General features: G+C 43.8%; 1 protein-coding gene across 1 annotated transcript in view; it reads left to right on the top strand.

Annotated features, from left to right (window-relative positions):
* The window catches only part of smchd1 (structural maintenance of chromosomes flexible hinge domain containing 1), a gene marked incomplete at its 5' end in the record, with an annotated part of 39091 nt that overhangs the window by 16343 nt on the left and 1163 nt on the right, over positions 1-21585 (top strand). Inside the window, 24 exons of the mRNA XM_084140985.1 lie at positions 204-303; positions 456-528; positions 4913-5049; positions 11347-11484; positions 11747-11986; positions 12447-12595; positions 12819-12904; positions 13008-13126; positions 13298-13459; positions 13609-13737; positions 13847-13926; positions 14024-14181; positions 14306-14424; positions 14676-14737; positions 15015-15102; positions 15370-15501; positions 15799-15954; positions 16103-16235; positions 16742-16861; positions 17543-17628; positions 19816-19938; positions 20123-20307; positions 20498-20607; positions 21222-21292. Coding sequence (XP_083997111.1) covers positions 204-303; positions 456-528; positions 4913-5049; positions 11347-11484; positions 11747-11986; positions 12447-12595; positions 12819-12904; positions 13008-13126; positions 13298-13459; positions 13609-13737; positions 13847-13926; positions 14024-14181; positions 14306-14424; positions 14676-14737; positions 15015-15102; positions 15370-15501; positions 15799-15954; positions 16103-16235; positions 16742-16861; positions 17543-17628; positions 19816-19938; positions 20123-20307; positions 20498-20607; positions 21222-21292 — 2956 coding nt within the window. The remainder of the gene's footprint in view (positions 1-203; positions 304-455; positions 529-4912; positions 5050-11346; positions 11485-11746; positions 11987-12446; positions 12596-12818; positions 12905-13007; positions 13127-13297; positions 13460-13608; positions 13738-13846; positions 13927-14023; positions 14182-14305; positions 14425-14675; positions 14738-15014; positions 15103-15369; positions 15502-15798; positions 15955-16102; positions 16236-16741; positions 16862-17542; positions 17629-19815; positions 19939-20122; positions 20308-20497; positions 20608-21221; positions 21293-21585) is intronic.

Below are 21585 nucleotides of genomic sequence, written 5' to 3'. Positions count from 1 at the left end.
GTATTTCCAAAGATATTGATTCATTGAATGTGTTGATTCATTGATTGATAGGTGTTTTTATTCTCTCTGTTTGCATGTCCCCTCTGTGTGTGTTGACTTTGTAATAAAGGGCTCAGCCCTGGTGTCTGTCAGTCAGGGGATTCATGGTGTCAAATGTTTTCAGCACCTCCTTGTTTAGCTGGCCGGTTGTTAATGTGTTTCAGTGCCCTGGAAGTGAGTTATGAGGGGGCGGCCTCTAGAGGGACCATTTTTACCATCCGAGGCGTCAGAGCCAGAGGGGCGGTGCAGAACTACCAGAACAAGGTCAGAGACCCGCTGGTTTCCAGGGCTGCAGGGCTCTCACTTTACCTCTATCCAGATGAACCTCAAAAAAACAGACACACGACTGAAAGCTTTCTCAAATAACGCCCCCGAGTAATGTTTGAAATATAAAGGTCATATTTTTATCTTGGCAGACGCACGACTTGAAAGTGGTACTGCCTGGCCTCAAACAGGACTCGCAGACTCTGAAGATCAGCCTTCTCCCTGGTAAAGTGATTGATTTACATTGAAGTCACAAATGTAAAGAATGTTTATGCTCCTATGTGCTCCTGGGTATTCAGAGAACTGTGTTTTCACTTGTTTACTTGGTAAACAATTAATGGACCATTTGCGAAATTATTTTTTTGCATTAGTACTCTATTTTAATAACCTGTGATTTACGGCAACAACTTGGGGATCTGCTGCTTTGAGAAGAAACATCATCTTTAATGGGGGGGGGGTTGGTTGTCGGTAGATCCTGACAAGGACTTTTAAGTCAATGATTGCCCAAATTGCATATGCTGTCCAGCTGTGGCTGGAGGGCTAGTTGGGGTAACAACCACCCTTTTTAGGCCTTATAAAACATATGTAGCCTAAACAGTGTTTTACAAGCAGCACTGTGTGTATATATATATATATACTGCTCAAAAAAATAAAGGGAACACTAAAATAACACATCCTAGATCTGAATGAATGAAATAATCTTATTAAATACTTTTTTCTTTACATAGTTGAATGTGCTGACAACAAAATCACACAAAAATTATCAATGGAAATCAAATTGATCAACCCATGGAGGTCTGGATTTGGAGTCACCCTCAAAATTAAAGTGGAAAACCACACTACAGGCTGATCCATCTTTGATGTAATGTCCTTAAAACAAGTCAAAATGAGGCTCAGTAGTGTGTGTGGCCTCCACGTGCCTGTATGACCTCCCTACAACGCCTGGGCATGCTCCTGATGAGGTGGCGGATGGACTCCTGAGGGATCTCCTCCCAGACCTGGACTAAAGCATCCGCCAACTCCTGGACAGTCTGTGGTGCAACGTGGCGTTGGTGGATGGAGCGAGACATGATGTCCCAGATGTGCTCAATTGGATTCAGGTCTGGGGAACGGGCGGGCCAGTCCATAGCATCAATGCCTTCCTCTTGCAGGAACTGCTGACACACTCCAGCCACATGAGGTCTAGCATTGTCTTGCATTAGGAGGAACCCAGGGCCAACCGCACCAGCATATGGTCTCACAAGGGGTCTGAGGATCTCATCTCGGTACCTAATGGCAGTCAGGCTACCTCTGGCGAGCACATGGAGGGCTGTGCGGCCCCCCAAAGAAATGCCACCCCACACCATGACTGACCCACCGCCAAACCGGTCATGCTGGAGGATGTTGCAGGCAGCAGAACGTTCTCCACGGCGTCTCCAGACTCTGTCACGTGCTCAGTGTGAACCTGCTTTCATCTGTGAAGAGCACAGGGCGCCATTGGTGAATTTGCCAATCTTGGTGTTCTCTGGCAAATGCCAAACGTCCTGCACGGTGTTGGGCTGTAAGCACAACCCCCACCTGTGGACGTCGGGCCCTCATACCACCCTCATGGAGTCTGTTTCTGACCGTTTGAGCAGACACATGCACATTTGTGGCCTGCTGGAGGTCATTTTGCAGGGCTCTGGCAGTGCTCCTCCTTCTCCTTGCACAAAGGCGGAGGTAGCAGTCCTGCTGCTGGGTTGTTGCCCTCCTACGGCCTCCTCCACGTCTCCTGATGTACTGGCCTGTCTCCTGGTAGCGCCTCCATGCTCTGGACACTACGCTGACAGACACAGCAAACCTTCTTGCCACAGCTCGCATTGATGTGCCATCCTGGATGAGCTGCACTACCTGAGCCACTTGTGTGGGTTGTAGACTCCGTCTCATGCTACCACTAGAGTGAAAGCACCGCCAGCATTCAAAAGTGACCAAAACATCAGCCAGGAAGCATAGGAACTGAGAAGTGGTCTGTGGTCACCACCTGCAAAACCAGTCCTTTATTGGGGGTGTTTTGCTAATTGCCTATAATTTCCACCTGTTGTCTATTCCATTTGCACAACAACGTGACATTTATTGTCAATCAGTGTTGCTTCCTAAGTGGACAGTTTGATTTCACAGAAGTGTGATTGACTTGGAGTTACATTGTGTTGTTTAAGTGTTCCCTTTATTTTTTTGAGCTGTGTGTGTGTGTGTATATATATATATATATATATATATATATATATATATATATATATATATATATATATATATATATATATATATATATATATATATATATATATATATATATACATACAGTGAGGGGGGAAAAGTATTTGATCCCCTGCTGATTTTGTACATTTGCCCACTGACAAAGAAATGATCAGTCTATAATTTTAATGATAGGTTTATTTGAACAGTGAGAGACAGAATAACAACAAAAAAATCCAGAAAAACGCATGTAAAAAAATTTATAAATTGATTTGCTTTTTAATGAGGGAAATAAGTATTTGACCCCTCTGCAAAACATGACTTAGTACTTGGTGGCAAAACCCTTGTTGGCAATCAGAGGTCAGACGTTTCTTGTAGTTGGCCACCAGGTTTGCACACATCTCAGGAGGGATTTTGTCCGACTCCTCTTTGCAGATATTCTCCAAGTCATTAAGGTTTTGAGGCTGACGTTTGGGAACTCTAACCTTCAGCTCCCTCCACAGATTTCCAATGGGATTAAGGTCTGGAGACTGGCTAGGCCACTCCAGGACCTTAATGTGCTTCTTCTTGAGCCACTCCTTTGTTGCCTTGGCCATGTGTTTTGGGTCATTGTCATGCTGGAATACCCATCCACGACCCATTTTCAATGCCCTGGCTGAGGGAAGGAGGTTCTCACCCAAGATTTGACGGCATATGGCCCCATCCATCGTCCCTTTGATGCGGTGAAGTTGTCCTGTCCCCTTAGCAGAAAAACACCCCCAAAGCATAATGTTTCCACATCCATGTTTGACGGTGTGGATGGTGTTCTTGGGGTCATAGGCAGCATTCCTCCTCCAAACACGCGAGTTGAGTTGATGCCAAAGAGCTCGATTTTGGTCTCATCTGACCACAACACTTTCACCCAGTTCTCCTCTGAATCATTCAGATGTTCATTGGCAAACTTCAGACGGGCCTGTATATGTGCTTTCTTGAGCAGGGGGACCTTGCGGGCGCTGCAGGATTTCAGTCCTTTACGGCGTAGTGTGTTACCTATTATTTTCTTGGTGACTATGGTCCCAGCTGCCTTGAGATCATTGACAAGATCCTCCCGTGTAGTTCTGGGCTGATTCCTCACCGTTCTCATGATCATTGCAACTCCACGAGGTGAGATCTTGCATGGAGCCCCAGGCCGAGGGAGATTGACAGTTATTTTGTGTTTCTTCCATTTGCGAATAATCGCACCAACTGTTGTCACCTTCTCACCAAGCTGCTTGACGATGGTCTTGTAGCCCATTCCAGCCTTGTGTAGGTCTACAATCTTGTCCCTGACATCCTTGGAGAGCTCTTTGGTCTTGGCCATGGTGGAGAGTTTGGAATCTGATTGATTGATTGCTTCTGTGGACAGGTGTCTTTTATACAAGTAACAAGCTGAGATTAGGAGCACTCCCTTTAAGAGTGTGCTCCTAATCTCAGCTCGTTACCTGTATAAAAGACACCTGGGAGCCAGAAATCTTTCTGATTGAGAGGGGGTCAAATACTTATTTCCCTCATTTAAAATGCAAATCAATTTATAAAAAATTTGACATGCGTTTTTCTGGATTTTTTTGTTGTTATTCTGTCTCTCACTGTTCAAATAAACCTACCATTAAAATTAGACTGATCATTTCTTTGTCAGTGGGAAAACGTACAAAATCAGCAGGGGATCAAATACTTTTTTCCCTCACTGTGTGTATGTGTATATATATATATATATATATATATATTGGTTACCTCCAAAGGTATTTGGACAGTGACCCATTTTTGGTTGTTTTGGCTCTGTACTCAAGCACTTTTAAAATGATACAATGACTGAGGTTAAAGTGCAGACTGTCATCTTTAATTTGAGGGTAATGATGAGTGAGAAAGTTAGACGCACATATCATACCCTCCCCTGTTATTGTAATGGTGAGAGGTTAGCATGTCTTGGGGGTATGATGTTTGTGCGTCCAACTTTCTCCGTAATCATGGTAGCATCCACATTAATGTAGAAGTCTTTACAAATGTATTCTATTATTTTTTTACAATAGAAGTGACAAGACATTATTTACCATTAATTTCTATTGGGCACAAAATAATCTGAAGCACAACCAAAACAAACTGCAAATGCATCCAACAAGTTTGTAGAGTCACAAGCATGATGGGGAGGCTAAATACAAAACGTGCTGCAATTTCTAAACAGTTCACCTGATATGGATGAAAATGCCCTCAAATTAAAGCTGACTGTCTGCACTTGAACCTCGTATATGAACCTCATTGTATCATTTCAAATCCAAAGTGCTGGAGCACAGAGCCAAAACAACAACAACAACAAAAATGTCACTGTCCCAATACTTTTGGACATTCCAAAGTAGTGTGTCAGCTGAATATGTATGTTTTACAGGTAACCCAGATTCACTCAAAGTGAAACAAGAGGATTCAATCACTGTGGAGAATGGAACCTCGGTTAGCTTTGATGTGGAGGTCCATGACGAAGCCGGAAACGTCACAGCTCACCCGAAACTGATCGTCTGCTGCCAGGTAAGATCAGACTAGACCCTGACTCTGGAGGTATGAATACCTAAGTCAAAAGCAGAGGAATTGCACAACTGCAATTTCTATCCTCATCAGTAACTTGGCATGTCTATGGCTTATTCCAGTTCAGTTCATATTTTTCTGAAATCTGAAGTTCCATCCAGTGTTCTGTGTTTGGTGTTCCATGCTCATACATTTGAATGTGTTTACTGAAGTCCACTTCTTAATAATGAAGTACAAAAGGCATTTTAATATCTCCAAAGGCACCAAGTAGCATCATGTTCTTGTAAGGCCAAACCAAGCACCCAGAGAAAGTTGTCAAACTTGGACCTGCAGCTTGTGGGAGCTGTGTGTACTAGTTCTGCCTCCAAGTTTCTCAGCAGTTGGCTAATGAAAAACACTGGCTCCAATAGAACAGACATGCCCTTTTCAGGAAACAAACCAGTATAAAGGGAGAGGCGGGCTTGCCAAAGCACTATTTCAACCCTTTAGGGTTGAGTAAGAGGGTGTGTCGCTGTCCCAGAGAGTATGTGCAATTTAGGTCCGCTTTCCATACAGCAGGTTACCAGAGTTGTATTCATTAGTGCATACTGTAGCAAAATGTTTTGCAACAGGAAACTAAAACAAGTTTCTTATTGGACAAGGTAGTCCCTCCCCTATTTGATCGATGCATTCCTAGTGAATATGATCCAGCTCTTTGCCAGAATATCTACCAGTAGGATAGGATCCATGAATGATATCTGACTTGTGGACCTCTTGATGGGAAACAATCATGGGAAATCTGGATATTTTCTCCCAAGTGAAGGCTCTAGGAGGCAGATCTCACACATGGGAATAGTTTGGTGACTTGCTAGTGCTTTTAAAATCTCTTAACACAATCCATTACAAATGAGCACATGCTTCTGAATTGTTTCAATTTGTTAACACATTGCTGTTCTGGAGATTAAGTCATGCTCCGTTGAGTGTAGGAATTAGTCTCTTCCTTCAGGAAAGGCCTAAACTTCTGTATCAACCTTTGAAGTTGAGGCCACCGTGTTACCCTGGTGGAGCCATTGGTCTCCATCCCTTTCCTTTCTCACTGAGATAAAGAGGAGTTCACTGTTTGCCAACAGTGCCCACTGTGCCTGATAGAATGCCCTCCATAGACAATCTCAGATTTCTGGAGCCACTCTTCCCTTCCAGAGGCATGCATGAAGCGACTGTTGCTCAATATCAGGAAAGGAATGCGTTTTTATATTACATTTACATTTTAGTCATTTAGCAGACGCTCTTATCCAGAGCGACTTACAGTTAGTGAGTGCATACATTTTTCATACTGGCCCCCCGTGGGAAACGAACCCACAACCCTGGCGTTGCAAGCGCCATGCTCTACCAACTGAGCTACATTGCATTCGGAAAGTATTCAGACCCCTTGACCTTTTCCACATTTTGTTACAGCCTCATTTTCCCCTCATCAAGCTACACACAATACCCTATAATGACAAATTGAAAAGTTTTTTAGAAATTTTAGCAAATGTATTAAGACTAAACAAATACCTTATTTACATAAGTATTCAGACCCTTTGCTATGAGACTAAAAATTGAGCTCAGATGCATCATGTTTCCATTGATCATCCTTGATGTTTCTACAACTTGGTAGGTGTCCACCAGTGGAAATTCAATTGATTGGACATTATTTGGAAAGGCACACACCTGTCCATATAAGGTCCCACAGTTGACAGTGCATGTCAGAGCAAAAACCAAGCCATGAGGTCGAATGACTTGTTCGTAGAGCTCCGAGACAGGATTGTGTCGAGGCACAGATCTGGGGAAGGCTACCAAAAAATTTCTGCAGCATTGAAGGTCCCCAAGAACACAGTGGCCTCCATCATTCTTAAATGGAAGAAGTTTGGAACCACCAAGACTCTTCATAGAGCTGGCCAAACTGAGCAATCGGGGGAGAAGGGCCTTGGTCAGGGAGGTGACCAAGAACCCGATGGTCACTCTGACAGAGCTCCAGAGTTCCTCTGTGGAGATGGGAGAACCTTCCAGAAGGACAACCATCTCTGCAGCACTTCACCAATCAGGCCTTAATGGTAGAGTGGCCAGACGGAAGCCAATCCTGACTGATGATTGGCTGAGAGAAATGGATGATAAAATGATTGGGGGGGGGGGGCTGTTTTGTTAGACTTCAGTGCGGCTTTTGACATTATTGATCATAGTCTGCTGCTGGAAAAACTATTTATGGCTTTACTCCACCTTCTATATTGTGGATACAGTTACCTGTCTAACAGAACACTGAGGGTGTTCTTTAATGAAAGCTTCTCCAATATAATCCAGGTAGAATCAGGAATTCCCCAGGGCAGCTGTCTAGGCCCATTACTTTTTTCAATCTTTACTAATGACATGCCACTGGCTTTGAGTAAAGCCAGAGTGTCTATGTATGTGGATGACTCAACACTATACACGTCAGCTACTACAGCGACTGAAATGACTGCAACACTTAACAAAGAGTTGCAGTTAGTTTCAGAGTGGGTGGCAAGGAATAGGTTAGTCCTAAATATTTCTAAAACTAAAAGCATTATATTTGGAACAAATCATTCACTAAACTCCAAACCTCAATTAAGTCTTGTAATAAATAATGTGGAGATTGTGCAAGTTGAGGTGACTAAACTGCTTGGAGTAACCCTGGATTGTAAACTGTCATGGTCAAAACATATTGATACAATAGTAGCTAAGATGGGGAGAAGTCTGTCCATAATAAAGTGCAGCTCTACCTTCTTAACAGCACTATCAACAAGGCAGGTCCTACAGGCTCTAGTTTTATCGCACCTGGACTACTGTTCAGTCGTGTGGTCAGGTGCCACAAAGAGGGACTTAGGAAAATTGCAATTGGCTCAAAACAGGGCAGCATGGCTGGCCCTTGGATGTACACAGAGAGCAAACATTAATAATATGCATGTCAATCTCTCCTGGCTCAAAGTGGAGGAGAGATTGACTTCATCACTGCTTGCGTTTGTGAGAGGTGTTGAAAGCACCGAGCTGTCTGTATGAACGACTGGCACACAGCTCCAGAACAGACTATGGGAGGCGCACAGTACTACATAGAGCCATGACTACATGGAACTCTATTCCACATCAGGTAACTGATGCAAGCAGTAGAATCAGATTTTAAAAAAACAGATAAAAAATACACCTTATGGAACAGCGGGGACTGTGAAGCCACACAAACATAGGAACAGACGTATGCATACACACACGATAACATACGCTCTATACACACACGTACACATGGATTTTGTGTTGTAGATTAGGAGTAGGGGCCTGAGGACGCACACTTAGTGTGCTGTGAAATCTGTTATGAATGTATTGTAATGTTTTTTTTTTAAATGTAAAACTGCCTTTAATTTTGCTGGACCCCAGGAAGAGTAGCTGCTGCCTTGGCCTGAATGCCAAGTGTCACGTCTGGAAGAAACCTGGCACCATCCCTACGGTGAAGCATGGTGGTGGTGGCAGCATCATGCTGTGGGGATGTTTTTCAGTGGCAGGGACTGGGAGACTAGTCAGGATCGAGGCAAAGATGAACGGCGCAAAGTACATAAAGATCCTAAATGAAAACCTGCTCCAGAGCACTCAGGACCTCAGACTGGGGGCAAAGGTTCACCTTCCAACAGGACAACGAACCTAAGCACACAGCCAAGACAACACAGGAGTGGCTTCGGGACAAGTCTCTGAATGTCCTTGAGTGGCCCAGCCAGAGCCCGGACTTGAACCCGATCGAACATCTCTGGAGAGACCTAAAAATAGCTGTGCAGCAACGCTCCCCATCCAACCTGACAGAGCTTGAGAGGATCTGCAGAGAAGAATGAGAGAAACTCCCCAAATATAGGTGTGCCAAGCTTGTAGCGTCATACCCAAGAAGACTTGAGGCTGTAATCGCTGCCAAAGGTGCTTCAACAAAGTACTGAGTAAATCGTTTGATCGAAAATGTTAAACGTATTTTTAGACACACCCTAGCTTACGGTTTGATGAAATAAGACAAATGCCTCGAGGGGCGCCAAAGATCTAGATAACCAGAAGAAAAAACCTTAACCTGACCCAGCTATTCTCCTCCCGCTCCTGCTGGCTTTCGCAGATTCTCCAATTACTCTCCTGAATTTGCCGGTAATAGGCTACATGAGGAGTCGGCAACCTTTCTCATGTGGAATGTCAATTTACCTTACCATTTCTACTGATCTGCGTGCCAGTTATGGTTTTCATATGCACATTTTCGTGAAAGTTTCATTTATTTTATAACTTTTCATATCTCAATCATTTTCATGTGGTTAATCAAAATTCTCTCTCAATGAAAATGATACTTATATTGCCATTGCCAACTATGTAAAAATAGCCTACATAAAGCTAAAACCAACAAATAAAAACATTACAGCCTGCAGGTAGAAAATATCCTGATTTAAAAAATAAATAACCTATAAATCACATTGGCTACACATGGCCTGTCTGCAACGAACTTGAAACATTGTATAAACTATTAACTTGGGTCCAGCCAGACGCTTGTGCTAGCGAACTTGCAACATTGTATAAAATATTCTGGGCCCTCAGTTTCCTGCGCCAGTGAGCTTGGGACAGACACAGCGGTAGGCTATTTGCGCAAGGGATAAGAAGCAGTGCTTGACTTGGGCAGGAGATCACCGGAGCTGAATACCGGCACCTCAAATGTTCTACTGCTTGAGCTCCTGTTCCGCTTATAAAATGTTAGCGCAAAGTATTGTGGAGCTCCTGCACCTAAATATAAACCTTACCGGCACCCAAAATGAGTACCGGAAACTATTTCAGTCCAAGTCAAGCACTGATAAGAAATAATCAGGTAGGCCTATTTTATGACGTTTCCATTGGATCAGAGCATGACATTCTAGATTAGAAATGATAGGAATTAACGGTAAATGTACTACTGGTGATATATGTAATGGGAAATTGATATACAATAACAATCAAACGCAAACAATTCACACAATGAAGTTATGAAACAATGAATGTGCACAAATTGGCTGGAGAGAGTGCATTTTGCATCTGGGCGCATGGTCAATCCGACGTCTGCATTGGCCATGCAGCATTTACGGTGATATGGCCTCAGCAGAAGTCAGGGCATTCATACTTCTTGCAGAGCTGTTGTCAAGGAAGTGAGTTTGTGTTTATACAGGATGTACTGCCCCCACCTACCGTCAACAAATCATGTCAATGCGGAGCTATACAGAGCCCTCCGCATTGTTACAACATTTGGGAGGCACATGGCGAAGCGGTACTGAGTTCGATATGGCCTTTGCATGCTTCTGGAAGCGCCACAATTGTGTGTCACTCTCCATATGGAGCCTCCTACAATATTTTCAAATCAAGCCTAAATTGGCTTTTAGTCTAGGCCTACGCAATGGATTAGTTCACTGAGATGGGCGCAAATATATCTTTTTTTTTACTGCTCGACTAAAACAATCTCGGTCAACCAGTCGATTTAATGGGGGTTACAGGGAGAGAGGGGGGAAAGAGGCTTGTACAGTACATTATGTCTATCACTGTCATTGTACAAGTGTGTTACTGAACATGTCCCATTTCAGGACTCATGTGCCAGACATGAGGCTGGAAAGTATGAGTGAGGAGGCTGGTGGAATTTTAACATCTGCTCCTTTTTACTCACCAAAAGGAACCTGTTTTTATAGTAACACGGGGGGAAAAGTACTTTCACACATTTTATGAGTGCTTTAAAAAAAAAAAAAGGTGAAAAGTCAAAGCTGATTTTGCTGGAGACTGCTGCTTGCCGTAAACAGTTGCAGTTCTTGACACACTCAAACCAGTCCGCCTGGCACCTCAAAGGCACTTCAATCTTTTGTCTCGCCCATTCACCCTCTGAATGGCACATATACACAATCCTTAAAAATCCTTCTGTAACCTGTCTCCTCCCTTTCATCTACACTAATTGAAGTGGATTTAACAGTTAACAGGTGACCTCAATAAGGTACATCTTTCACCTGGTCAGTTATGGAAAGAGCATGTTTTGTAGACTCAGTGTATATTTGAGTCCTGGAAATCAATGAGTTGCTTGACAATATTTCACTATTTGCCAGCAGTGCCCACTGGGCCTGATAAAATGTCTTTACATAGACAACCTCAGCTTTTTGGAGTAACTCTTCCCTTCTAGATACATAGACTGTTACCCAATAGAATGAATGCTGTTTAAAAAAAAAAAATTTATTTGAGTCCTGGAAGTCAACGTGTTGGCTTGACAATAATAACATGTATTTGTGCGGTATGTATCTTTCTGTGGTGTCTCAGTTGCAGGGGATCCCCGGTTCGTCCTCCATGGTGGCTGTAGACTGCAGTAACACAGGAGCTGGGACCCTGGTGCTAAAACCAATCACCTTCAAAAACATCACGGGAGATCAGACGGTTAAAGCTACGTTTGATATTCCAGTAAGTAATTGTTTATCTATTAAGACCTCCCCTTTGTTTCACCTCAAACTTCTTAACAACTCATTTCGCCCCCTCCATGGATCTCAATGATAGAAAAAAGAAACTCCTGCACACTGCCATTTTTTTTACTGCTTCATGTTTTTTTTGGTTTTTCAGTCCAATATTATTTTGGGATTTTAAATATTTCCAGTGTAAAAACACAATACAAATACATTTTGTCAAGTGAAATGATACATGTTCATTCATCCATTTTACCAATCAGAGTCAGAAGAGTGTAGCCCCAGTCCAGAGGGATCTGAGGGTTGTCCCCAGCACCCGTGTATCACGTCTCGAGGTGTACAGTCAGGAGGACGTGGACAGCCTGGTGGACTCCATGGTGCTGAGGGACAAGGAAAAGATCGACTGGACGGCAGGGGACCTCCTGGAGAACCTCCATTATAGACTGTATGACGAGGGAGGCAGGGAGGTCCCTCTGTCTGAAGAGATGGCCCAGAGGATCAAGGTAATGATAACACCACCCTGACCATATATGAATTAGGGCTGGGGATTGCCAGGGACCTCACAATACGATATTATCACGGTGCAGATACAATATGTATTGCAATTCGATGTTCTAAACATATTGCTCACCATATGTCTGCTGCAGAGGGACAACAGAGAGCCATGAGAAAACACATTTTGATCAGTCATGGAAATAAGTGCTGAAAACAAATTGTCTCACTGTTTAAAAAGATGGAGAACAAATATGAAGGAACAATACTGGCGTTTTGGTGCAGGTACAGCCTACTAGCGCAAATGAATAAGAGGGGGCATCTGATCCTAGATCAGCATTCCTACTCTGAGACGCTTAATGAATACGAGCCCAGAAGTCCTACATTACAGTTGATATGGATATTAGGTCAGTATTGATGATTCTAACAGCCTGTTGCCTGAGACTCCCCTGTTTGTGTTGTGACTGTCAGGTGAACTGGACGGCTGATGTGAGTGTGGAGGAGCTGGCCCAGGGGAAGCTGCCCAACGTGCTGGTCCCATCTCTGGTGAAGGAGGAGCACTTCTACCAGGTCTCCTACATGGAGCAGCTGGTGTCTGTCGACACCTCCTTCACTATAGTGTAAGTCCTCTGCTCAAACATGATAGAAACATCTTGCACTCAAGTAAAATGTTTGTTTTTTGATGAGGCAAAGATTTTGCCTCATGGTAAAAAGATACAAAGTAGACCAACTTATATGTTGTTCATAGTTAATTTGCTTATAGAAGTAGCAACAAATGAATTATGATTGTGCTTATCACATCAGCGGGTGGACTTCTTTTGATTGGCTGTGTGTTGGTTTTAGGCCCCGCCCCGACGAGCCGAAACACATGAAGGCCACGCTGAGCGAGTCGACCGTGAGGATGGGAGAAGTCCTATCAGGAAAGATCTGTGAGTCTGGAGCCATCAGCAGGTTACTCTCTGACACCTATTCACATTTAGGACTTCTTCTTGATTACCTTCCAAATGAGAAACCGGTAGTTCCCTTTCCCAGACTTACAGCTTACGGACCAGTATGGCAATAAAACTCAGATGCTGACCGCGACCTGTGTGGACTCTCTTACCGTGGACGCAGAGGGTCTCGACAAAGCATCCCTGGTCTTTACCTGGCAGGTACATTGAATAAATCAAAGTAATTTTGTAATGTTATCATCCATTGTGATTATTATGTTGCTGAAAGTATAATTAGCGTCAAACATCCCATATTGTCCTTAAAGCTACAGTCTGTGATTCGGAAAAAAATAAAAATAACGAAATGTCTGTTATGCCGTGTGTTGTAATCAGGAGAGCACCCACTCCATCTTAGTGACGGGGGTGCGGTTCAACCCCGGGTTCCCAGGTATCAGAGAGCTGAACTTCACCTGGAGGGACTTTGCGGAGCATGTGACCATTAAATTGACGGCCGGGGTCCCTGCACAGCTCAAACTAGTGGACGGACCACAGGAGGTGGGCATTAAGTTAAGGGCCAAGACACTCTGGATGCGACAGTGTTGCCATTTGGGAAGCAACCTCTGAGTTTTGGTACATATTGGTCATGGCTTTCCTCTCTCCCTAAATGTAACTGTAGTAACGGCCGTGTTGCGTTTTTACCTCAGCCCCTGCAGGTACTGAATGAGCAGGGCATCCAGACGCCCTTCCTCCTCCAGCTGTTTGATGAGTGGGGGAACCCCTCTCCTGACCAGAGGGTTGTGGTGATGCTGAAGACTTCCACTCCAGCCCTGAAGGTCAGCGACTCTCACCTCCACTGTTGTAAAGGGGGATTCTATAGCATTGGGGATACTGACCTCTATTGGGTAGTTTATCTTCTTGATAAGAAAGTATTTTGTTTTTCAGGTGAAGTCATCTGTTAATTCACAACCGATAGACAAAGATGGAAAAGCCAGTTTCGTAGTAGACCATGTGAGCGGTCCAAAGTGAGTTCCTAACCCTATAATTCCTAACCACTTGCCATAATGACCCTGTAACCATATTTTATTGGAGGGCAGTGTTTAACCCCTGTTGGTCTCCCAGGGGGGAGTATGCGCTGGAGTTCAGAGGGTCCTTCAACACGAAGCCCATCCATGGTCCATCTGTAAAGCTTACCATTATCCCTGATCCTAACAAACCTATCAAACTGGTGGTGGAGTACAACACAAACTCAGTGTTTCATGCTGGAGGCACCCTCACAGGTCTGTACCTCTGTCGGTGGCGCTACCTGTGGGTCGGTGGCGCTACCGGTTTGTCTGTTGATCTGTGTGCCAGTGGCTTCTCTGTGTCAGCTGACCTGTCATGGTGGTCTCTGTGTGGGTCCAGTGTTTTCAGTGTCTGTGATGTCGGAGGAGGGCAGCACCATCAAGAACCTAAACCCTGCCAACTTGTCCATGCTGTTGTGGAAGGGAGAGCCATCAGGGGCGTCACGGCCCCCCTCAGGGGTGAGTTACGGGACACCCAGGATGCATCCCAAATGGCACCGTATTGCCTATAGAGTGCAGAGCCCTAAAGTAGTGCACTGTAAAGGGAATTGGGTGCCATTTGGGACGGAGACCCAAAGGGACTAATGAACTTTAACACAGACTTTGGCAGTCACACAAGGACACAACTTTTCACATTACTTGTAAAATATATATATATATATAGTGATGGCAATAAAGAATAAACTCATTTTGTACATGCTTTTCTAAAGGCTGCCCAACTGAAATGCAGCAAACCCATGGTAGACGAAAAGGAGGACAGTTTTCACTTCAGGTAACCAATAGTGTTTTATATTCGGACGCAGCTTGTGCCAAGTGCTGGGTACTAGTAGTACTAGGATCTACAGTACCAGTCAAAAGTTTGGACACACCAGCGATCACCTGGTGGGTGGCAATTCTAACCTGGAATTATTGGGAAATTAACATAAAATGGCAACCGATATTCTGTTCAGAGGTGATGGCCACTTCATGGTGTGTCTCCTCTTAGGTGTATCAACACATAAAGGTAGTCCTGTGATGTTTATGTAAAATTATTCATTTTCATCTAACAGAGACAAAGTCATCCCAGACCATGTTGGGAAGTACACCATCCAGTTTGTGCTGTGTGTGGACAAGACTAAAGGGCTGTGGAGTCACCAGGTGAGTTCAACTTCAACCAGATGGCTTAGTCATAAACCCACTCCTCACTGACAACCTTTTTTCAGACAACCCCAACTGGCTTTGAGGGAAACGCGTGGATATGGTCTCCAAATTGGTCTCCTGTTAATCTTATGTAGAAGAAATGTCTTTCATGTCCAGTGGCTGTATGTCCATAGGTCTGTATGTCTAAAGGCCATGTAGGTCATTATTTTGGGCTACTTGTAGAACTATGATAATCATGTCTCTCTCTTTCCTGCCCTCGCCTAGTATGTCATAAATGTTGTACCCAACGATCCTGTCAAATTGGCCCCAGACCTGCAGCCACCAACCCCAGTGGTGGTTAACAACAATGTCCTTGCCAGTCGGACTCTGGTGGAGGGCATGTCTCTGAAATTAATGGTGAGATGATTAGATCCTCTGGCCAGCGAAAGGCATATCAACATATGATGAGTGAATGAAAAAAAGCCAACTTCACTAAGCAATTGAGCCAAACAAAGCATGGTTGCAGTCTATTAATGGTTAAATATATGTTATATCATTTTTGGTGACCAATCCTAACTGAGGCCATATAAATAGAATCACTAGAAAATGAATATAGCCTCTAACCATGGCAATTTGACATCATTGACTTGAATAGGGATTCCCATTCTAGTGATGATATTTCTGTGGCTGATGGTTTTTGTTGCTTCCCTCTAGGATATCTATAATAACCCAGCGGGGCTGGAGCTGAGTGGGAAGGTGGTGGTGACCATCAAGAGCTCCAAAGGCTCCAGTGACAAAGACCTGCCTCTCTTTGAGGGCAAAGCCAAGAGCCTGCAGTTTAGCCTGGCTAATGGAGAGGCCCACATCACTGTGAGTGGGGTGGAGGTTCATTTGTAGAACATCTTTGTTCAGGCTTTGTGTGCTAACCATAAGTTTGCATTACATATAGATATTGTATACACATATATTTTTAAACGTACAACATTTGAACTTCCCTCTCGCTCTCTCTCCCTTCTAGAATCTGTCCATCATGGAGAACAGTCCTGGTCAGGATGGGAATGAGTACGTCCTGCTCTTCAGACCTTCCGTCCCAGGGTTTGGCCCCAAAAATCCCCTGGCAGCGTTTGAGCTTCCCTTCCGCTTCTACAACGGTTAGGTCATAAGTTTTATTTTTAAATTGATAAATCACATCAATGTCAGTGTCATTTTAATGATTGTTTTTTTAATAGCATCGTTTTTGCGTCCTATCTAAAAGTGGTTGACACACTGTGATCATGAGTCCAGCTATCTTAAAGGGACATTTCACTCAAATAATTCAGACCTCAAAAGTAGACTAATGTTAAGATATGTCCACATCCTAGGCCATCTGTTTTGTAGATCCAGCTATGCGCCTCAATCCCAAATGAATGGAAAAGATGAGCACTGTCTAAATTACTGAATGTATTTGATGCGTGTTTTTTCCATTCATGTTGGATGGAGGCAAATAGCTGAATCTACAAAACTGATGCCTAGGGACGTGGATTCATCCTAATATTAGACTACTTTTGAGATCTGAAAATGTCTGACAAATTTAGATTTGTCCCTTTAAAGGCCAGTCTCTTGGCTCCTGGAACAGTGTGTGTCAGATGATCCTGACGGTCCTCCTGTCTACTACTAGATGTGGAGAACAGGAAGCAGATGTCTGAACTGACCAAGAAGAAGGACCAGCTCAAACAGACAGTTGAAATCTACAAGAGTCTGTTTGACACCAACAGGCAACTCATCGCTGAGCTCAAAAGTAGGTGTTGCATTCAAACATGTTACAAAACTGGTTGTTTGGATCCTGGATGCTGATTGAACGAGCAGTTCCAAGCCGTGCTGTATAAAAAATAAAGGCACTCGAGGCAGTGCTGTATTATGAATACAGTCACAGGTAAATGGAGTTGTTCAGCCCGACGAGATAGCCAGTTTTATAATCATGGACATATCCAAGTAAATGCCAATAGGGAAAAAAGTGTACTATCATTCCAGGTTCAATGTTTGACGTGACTGAGAGAGCTGAAGTTAGCAAATGACAAGAACGTTATCCAGCCTGCGTAGCAACCATTTTGTTGCAACTATGCAAAAATAATTAATGTCTGGGTCGCGTCTGTAGCAACATGATCAAAAGAACGAACCAGATTTTTGTCCGGACTATATTTTCTGGTGAAAGAATGATATTGTATGAATTGACTTATCAAAAGAACGTTTTAATGAAAATATGTAATTCATTTTTATTTTAATATCTGTAACAGTCGGGCCGAACAACGCCATTTACCTGTGACCATATTCATGATATAGCACTGCCTCTTGTACCTTATTGATTAATTATGTCAATATCAACTGAGCTGCAGGAAGGAATGGAAACTGCCAGTTTTGTGCCAAACTGTCAATGTTTAAACATTTTCATATTGTAGAGCTGTGATATGTCTTCCTTCAGATCAGGTGTGCAACGCCGCCAACAAGGAGAGTCACCTGAAATCGGAGCTCAGGAAGAATAGCATGGATGTAGCACAACTGTCGTCCGTGAGTATTTGATTATACAGTTGAAGTCGGAAGTTTACATACCCTTAGGTTGGAGTCATTAAAACTCGTTTTTCAACCACTCCACAAATTTCTTGTTACCAAACTATAGTTTTGGCAAGTTGGTTAGGACATCTACTTTGTGCATGACACAAGTAATTTTTCCAACAATTGTTTACAGACAGATTATTTCACTTTTAATTCACTGTATCACAATTCCAGTGGGACAGAAGTTTACATTCACTAAGTTGACTGTGCATTTAAACAGCTTGGAAAATTCCAGAAAATGATGTCATGGCTTTAGAAGCTTCTGATAGGCTAATTGACATCCATTGAGTCAATTGGAGGTGTACCTGTGGAAGTATTTCAAGGCCTACCTTCAAACTCAGTGCCTCTTTGCTTGACATCATGGGAAAATCTAAATAAATCAGCCAAGACCTCAGGAAAAAGAATTGTAGACCTCCACAAGTCTGGTTTATCCTTGGGAGCAATTTCCAAATGCCTGAAGGTACCACGTTCATCTGTACAAACAATAGTACGCAAGTGTAAACACCATGGGAACACGCAGCCATCATACCGCTCAGGAAGGAGACGCGTCCTGTCTCCTAGAGATGAGCGTACTTTGGTGCGAAAAGTGCAAATCAATCCCAGAACAACAGCAAAGGACCTTGTGAAGATGCTGGTGGAAACAGGTACAAAAGTATCTATATCAACAGTAAAACGAGTCCTGTATCGACATAACCTGAAAGGCCGCTCAGCAAGGAAGAAGCCACTGCTCCAAAACCGCCATAAAAAAGCCAGACTACGGTTTGCAACTGCACATGGGGACAAAGATTGTACTTTTTGGAGAAATGTCCTCTGGTTTGATGAAAGAAAAATAGAACTGTTTGGCCATAATGACCATCGTTATGTTTGGAGGAAAAATGGGGTTGCTTGCAAGCCGAAGAACACCATCCCAACCGTGAAGCACGGGGGTGGCAGCATCATGCTGTGGGGGTGCTTTGCTGCAGGAGGGACTGGTGCACTTCACAAAATAGATGGCATCATGAGGAAGGAAAATTATGTGGATACATCAAGACATTACATTTTAGTCATTTAGCAGACGCTCTTATCCGGAGCGACTTACAGTTAGTGAATACATTTTTTTTTTTATACTGGCCCCCCGTGGGAATCGAACCCACAACCCTGGCGTTGCAAACGCCATGCTCTATCAACTGAGCTACATCCCTGCCGGCCATTCCCTCCCCTACCCTGGACGACGCTGGGCCAATTGTGCGCCGCCCATGAGTCTCCCGGTCGCGGCCGGCGGCGACAGAGCCTGGATTCGAACCAGGATCTCTAGTGGCACAGTTAGCACTGCGATGCAGTGCCTTAGACCACTGCGCCACTCAGGAGTACTGCGCCACTCAAGACATCATTCAGGAAGTTAAAGCTGGTCACAAATGGTCTTCCAAATGGACAATGACCCCAAGCATACTTCCAAAGCTGTGGCAAAATGGCTTAAGGACAACAAAGTCAAGGTATTGAAGTGGCCATCACAAAGCCCTGACCTCAATCCTATAGAAAATGTGTGGGCAGAACTGAAAAAGTGTGTGCGAGCAAGGAGGCCTACAAACCTGACTCAGTTACACCAGCTCTGTCAGGAGGAATGGGCCAAAATTCACCCAACTTATTGACGACACATTTTCCCTTGGGTGTCGTCAACTCTATGACGACACCCAGGGGAGGCAGCAGGTCATGCCCCTGGACAGTGTTCTGGAGGAAGCTTGTGGAAGGCTACCTGAAACGTTTGACCCAAGTTAAACAATTTAAAGGCAATGCTACCAAATACTAATTGAGTGTATGTAAACTTCTGACACACTGGGAATGTGATGAAAGAAATAAAAGCTGAAATGAATCATTCTCTCTACTATTATTCTGACATTTCACATTCTTAAAATAGAGTGGTGATCCTAACTGACCTAAGACAGGGAATTTTTACTAGGATTAAATGTCAGGAATTGTGAAAAACTGAGTTTAAATGTATTTGGCTAAGGTGTATGTAAACTTCTGACTTCAACTGTACCTACATTCTCCCACTTAGAAAGACCATAGATACTCAACCACATCCACAAGACTGTCATTGTACTATGCATAATGCATGCATTCTGAAGTTGAAAGGTTTGATGGATCCATTCTATGTTTCTGTAGATCCCAGCGATCGACGAACTGATTAGTCAGAAGACTGCTGACACGGAGAAGATGAAACTCCAGACGCGGAGAGTCTGCTCCATGCCCGATCCCTTCAGGGGCAACCCCGACGTCCTGGGAAAAGTAATGCCACAAACACATTTACTCTGTCTGGGTCCCAAATGGCACCCTATTCCCTATCAGGTGCCATTTGGGAGCCAGCCCCTGTCTCTGCAGCTTCCTTATGCTTCAGCCTAAGTAGTGGTTAATTGGTGAAGGACAGTATGTGGTGTGTTCCTCAGAATCAGTCCCTCTGTCTCTGATGCAGATTGGCCACCTGGCGCTGGTGGAGGACGATGATGTGGCCACAGTCATCTCCTGGCACCTCTTGGGGGACATTGACTGTGTGGTCACCATGACAACAGTGGCGGCGCGGAAGATCTATGACGACACCCAGGGGAGGCAGCAGGTCATGCCCCTGGACACAGTGTTCTGGAGGAACAACAGCAGCAGGTAAACACATGCACACCTTTACACTCAAAACAGCATGCAATTGTTCCTTACTTTCCAGTAGTTGACATTTGCCTCCTACAGTTTGAATCTGTGACCTGTGTTGCATAAAGTTCTTGGAGCTATGTTTCATTGTTCTCAAAGGTGTTCATGCTTTACATGCTTTAGTGAGCTGTACTTGTTTCTTTTCCAGACCCTTGCCCCACATAAGGAAAGGTCAGGCCAGCTTTCGTCCCATTGGGAACCCTGTGTTTGCCCGAGACCTCCTTATTTTCCCAGAGAATGCAGAGAACTGCCAGATAGGCGAGTCAGTCTTCTTCAGAATTTCTCTTTGGATCAAATATTCCAGACGAACCCCAGGCTCTTACCTCACGGGGCAGTTATGGCGTCCCTCCCTGGGGGGCTCTGCTACTGGAGCTGAAATTGGACCCTAGCCTTTCACTATAAAAATGATTATACATCATGATGCTGTTTGTGTCGTTAAAGGATTATCAACATTTGCATGTTTATACTTTTGTTTTTGTTCTTTTTCCCCTCTTATCTAATGAGAGCCTAGATTTCAGTATTTCCAGATTTGGGACTGATTTCATGAGGGCTCTTGTAACAGTTTTACGTTCTTTCTTTACATGTTATGCTTCTCAGGGGCTTCCGCTTGTAAGAGGTTTTTGTAGGGGCATGACATCACCTGAAATTGTTAAATCCTTCAAAGAATAACTCAGTTCAACTCCAGTTATTTACCCTCTACAGAAGTAGTTGTATGATATCATACACCCCTGTCTTGAGCCAAATAATGAAACATGATTCACAAACAATAAAAGTAGGAGCGTTAGTGATCAGTTTCAGGTACTAATCCGGTAGTAGTTTGGTGAATACGTATGTAACTAGCCTTTTGATAATCATCCCTTGTTTCCCTGCAGTGTTTGGCAACCTCCTTGGAGACACCATTTTGACGGATGACCTGGACTCTGCTAACCACTACAGGAAGGGGGTGAGTCAGGCCAGGCATGTTGCCTTAACCAAGCCATCTGTAACACACAGGCCAAGTAGTGTTCTACTTTAAAGCCATTGCCTGGGAGTTCTGGGGTGTATTCATTAGTGCACACTGTAGCAAAAGGTTTCACGACAGAAACCGTTTTCAACGAGAACTAGTTTCTATTGCACAAATTCAGGGGTTTATTCATTTAGATGGCGACCGCAGCAAACGGTTACAAAACGTTTTGCAACTGAAAAACGAAAATGTGAGTTTCTGTTAGACAAATGTAGGTAGGTACTTCCCCGTTT

The sequence above is a fragment of the Coregonus lavaretus genome (assembly GCF_964263955.1).
Source record: "Coregonus lavaretus genome assembly, chromosome: 2".
Taxonomy (NCBI): Eukaryota; Metazoa; Chordata; class Actinopteri; order Salmoniformes; family Salmonidae; genus Coregonus; species Coregonus lavaretus.
The sequence above is the reverse complement of the archived record's forward strand: the minus strand, read 5'-3'. Positions and strand labels throughout refer to the sequence as shown.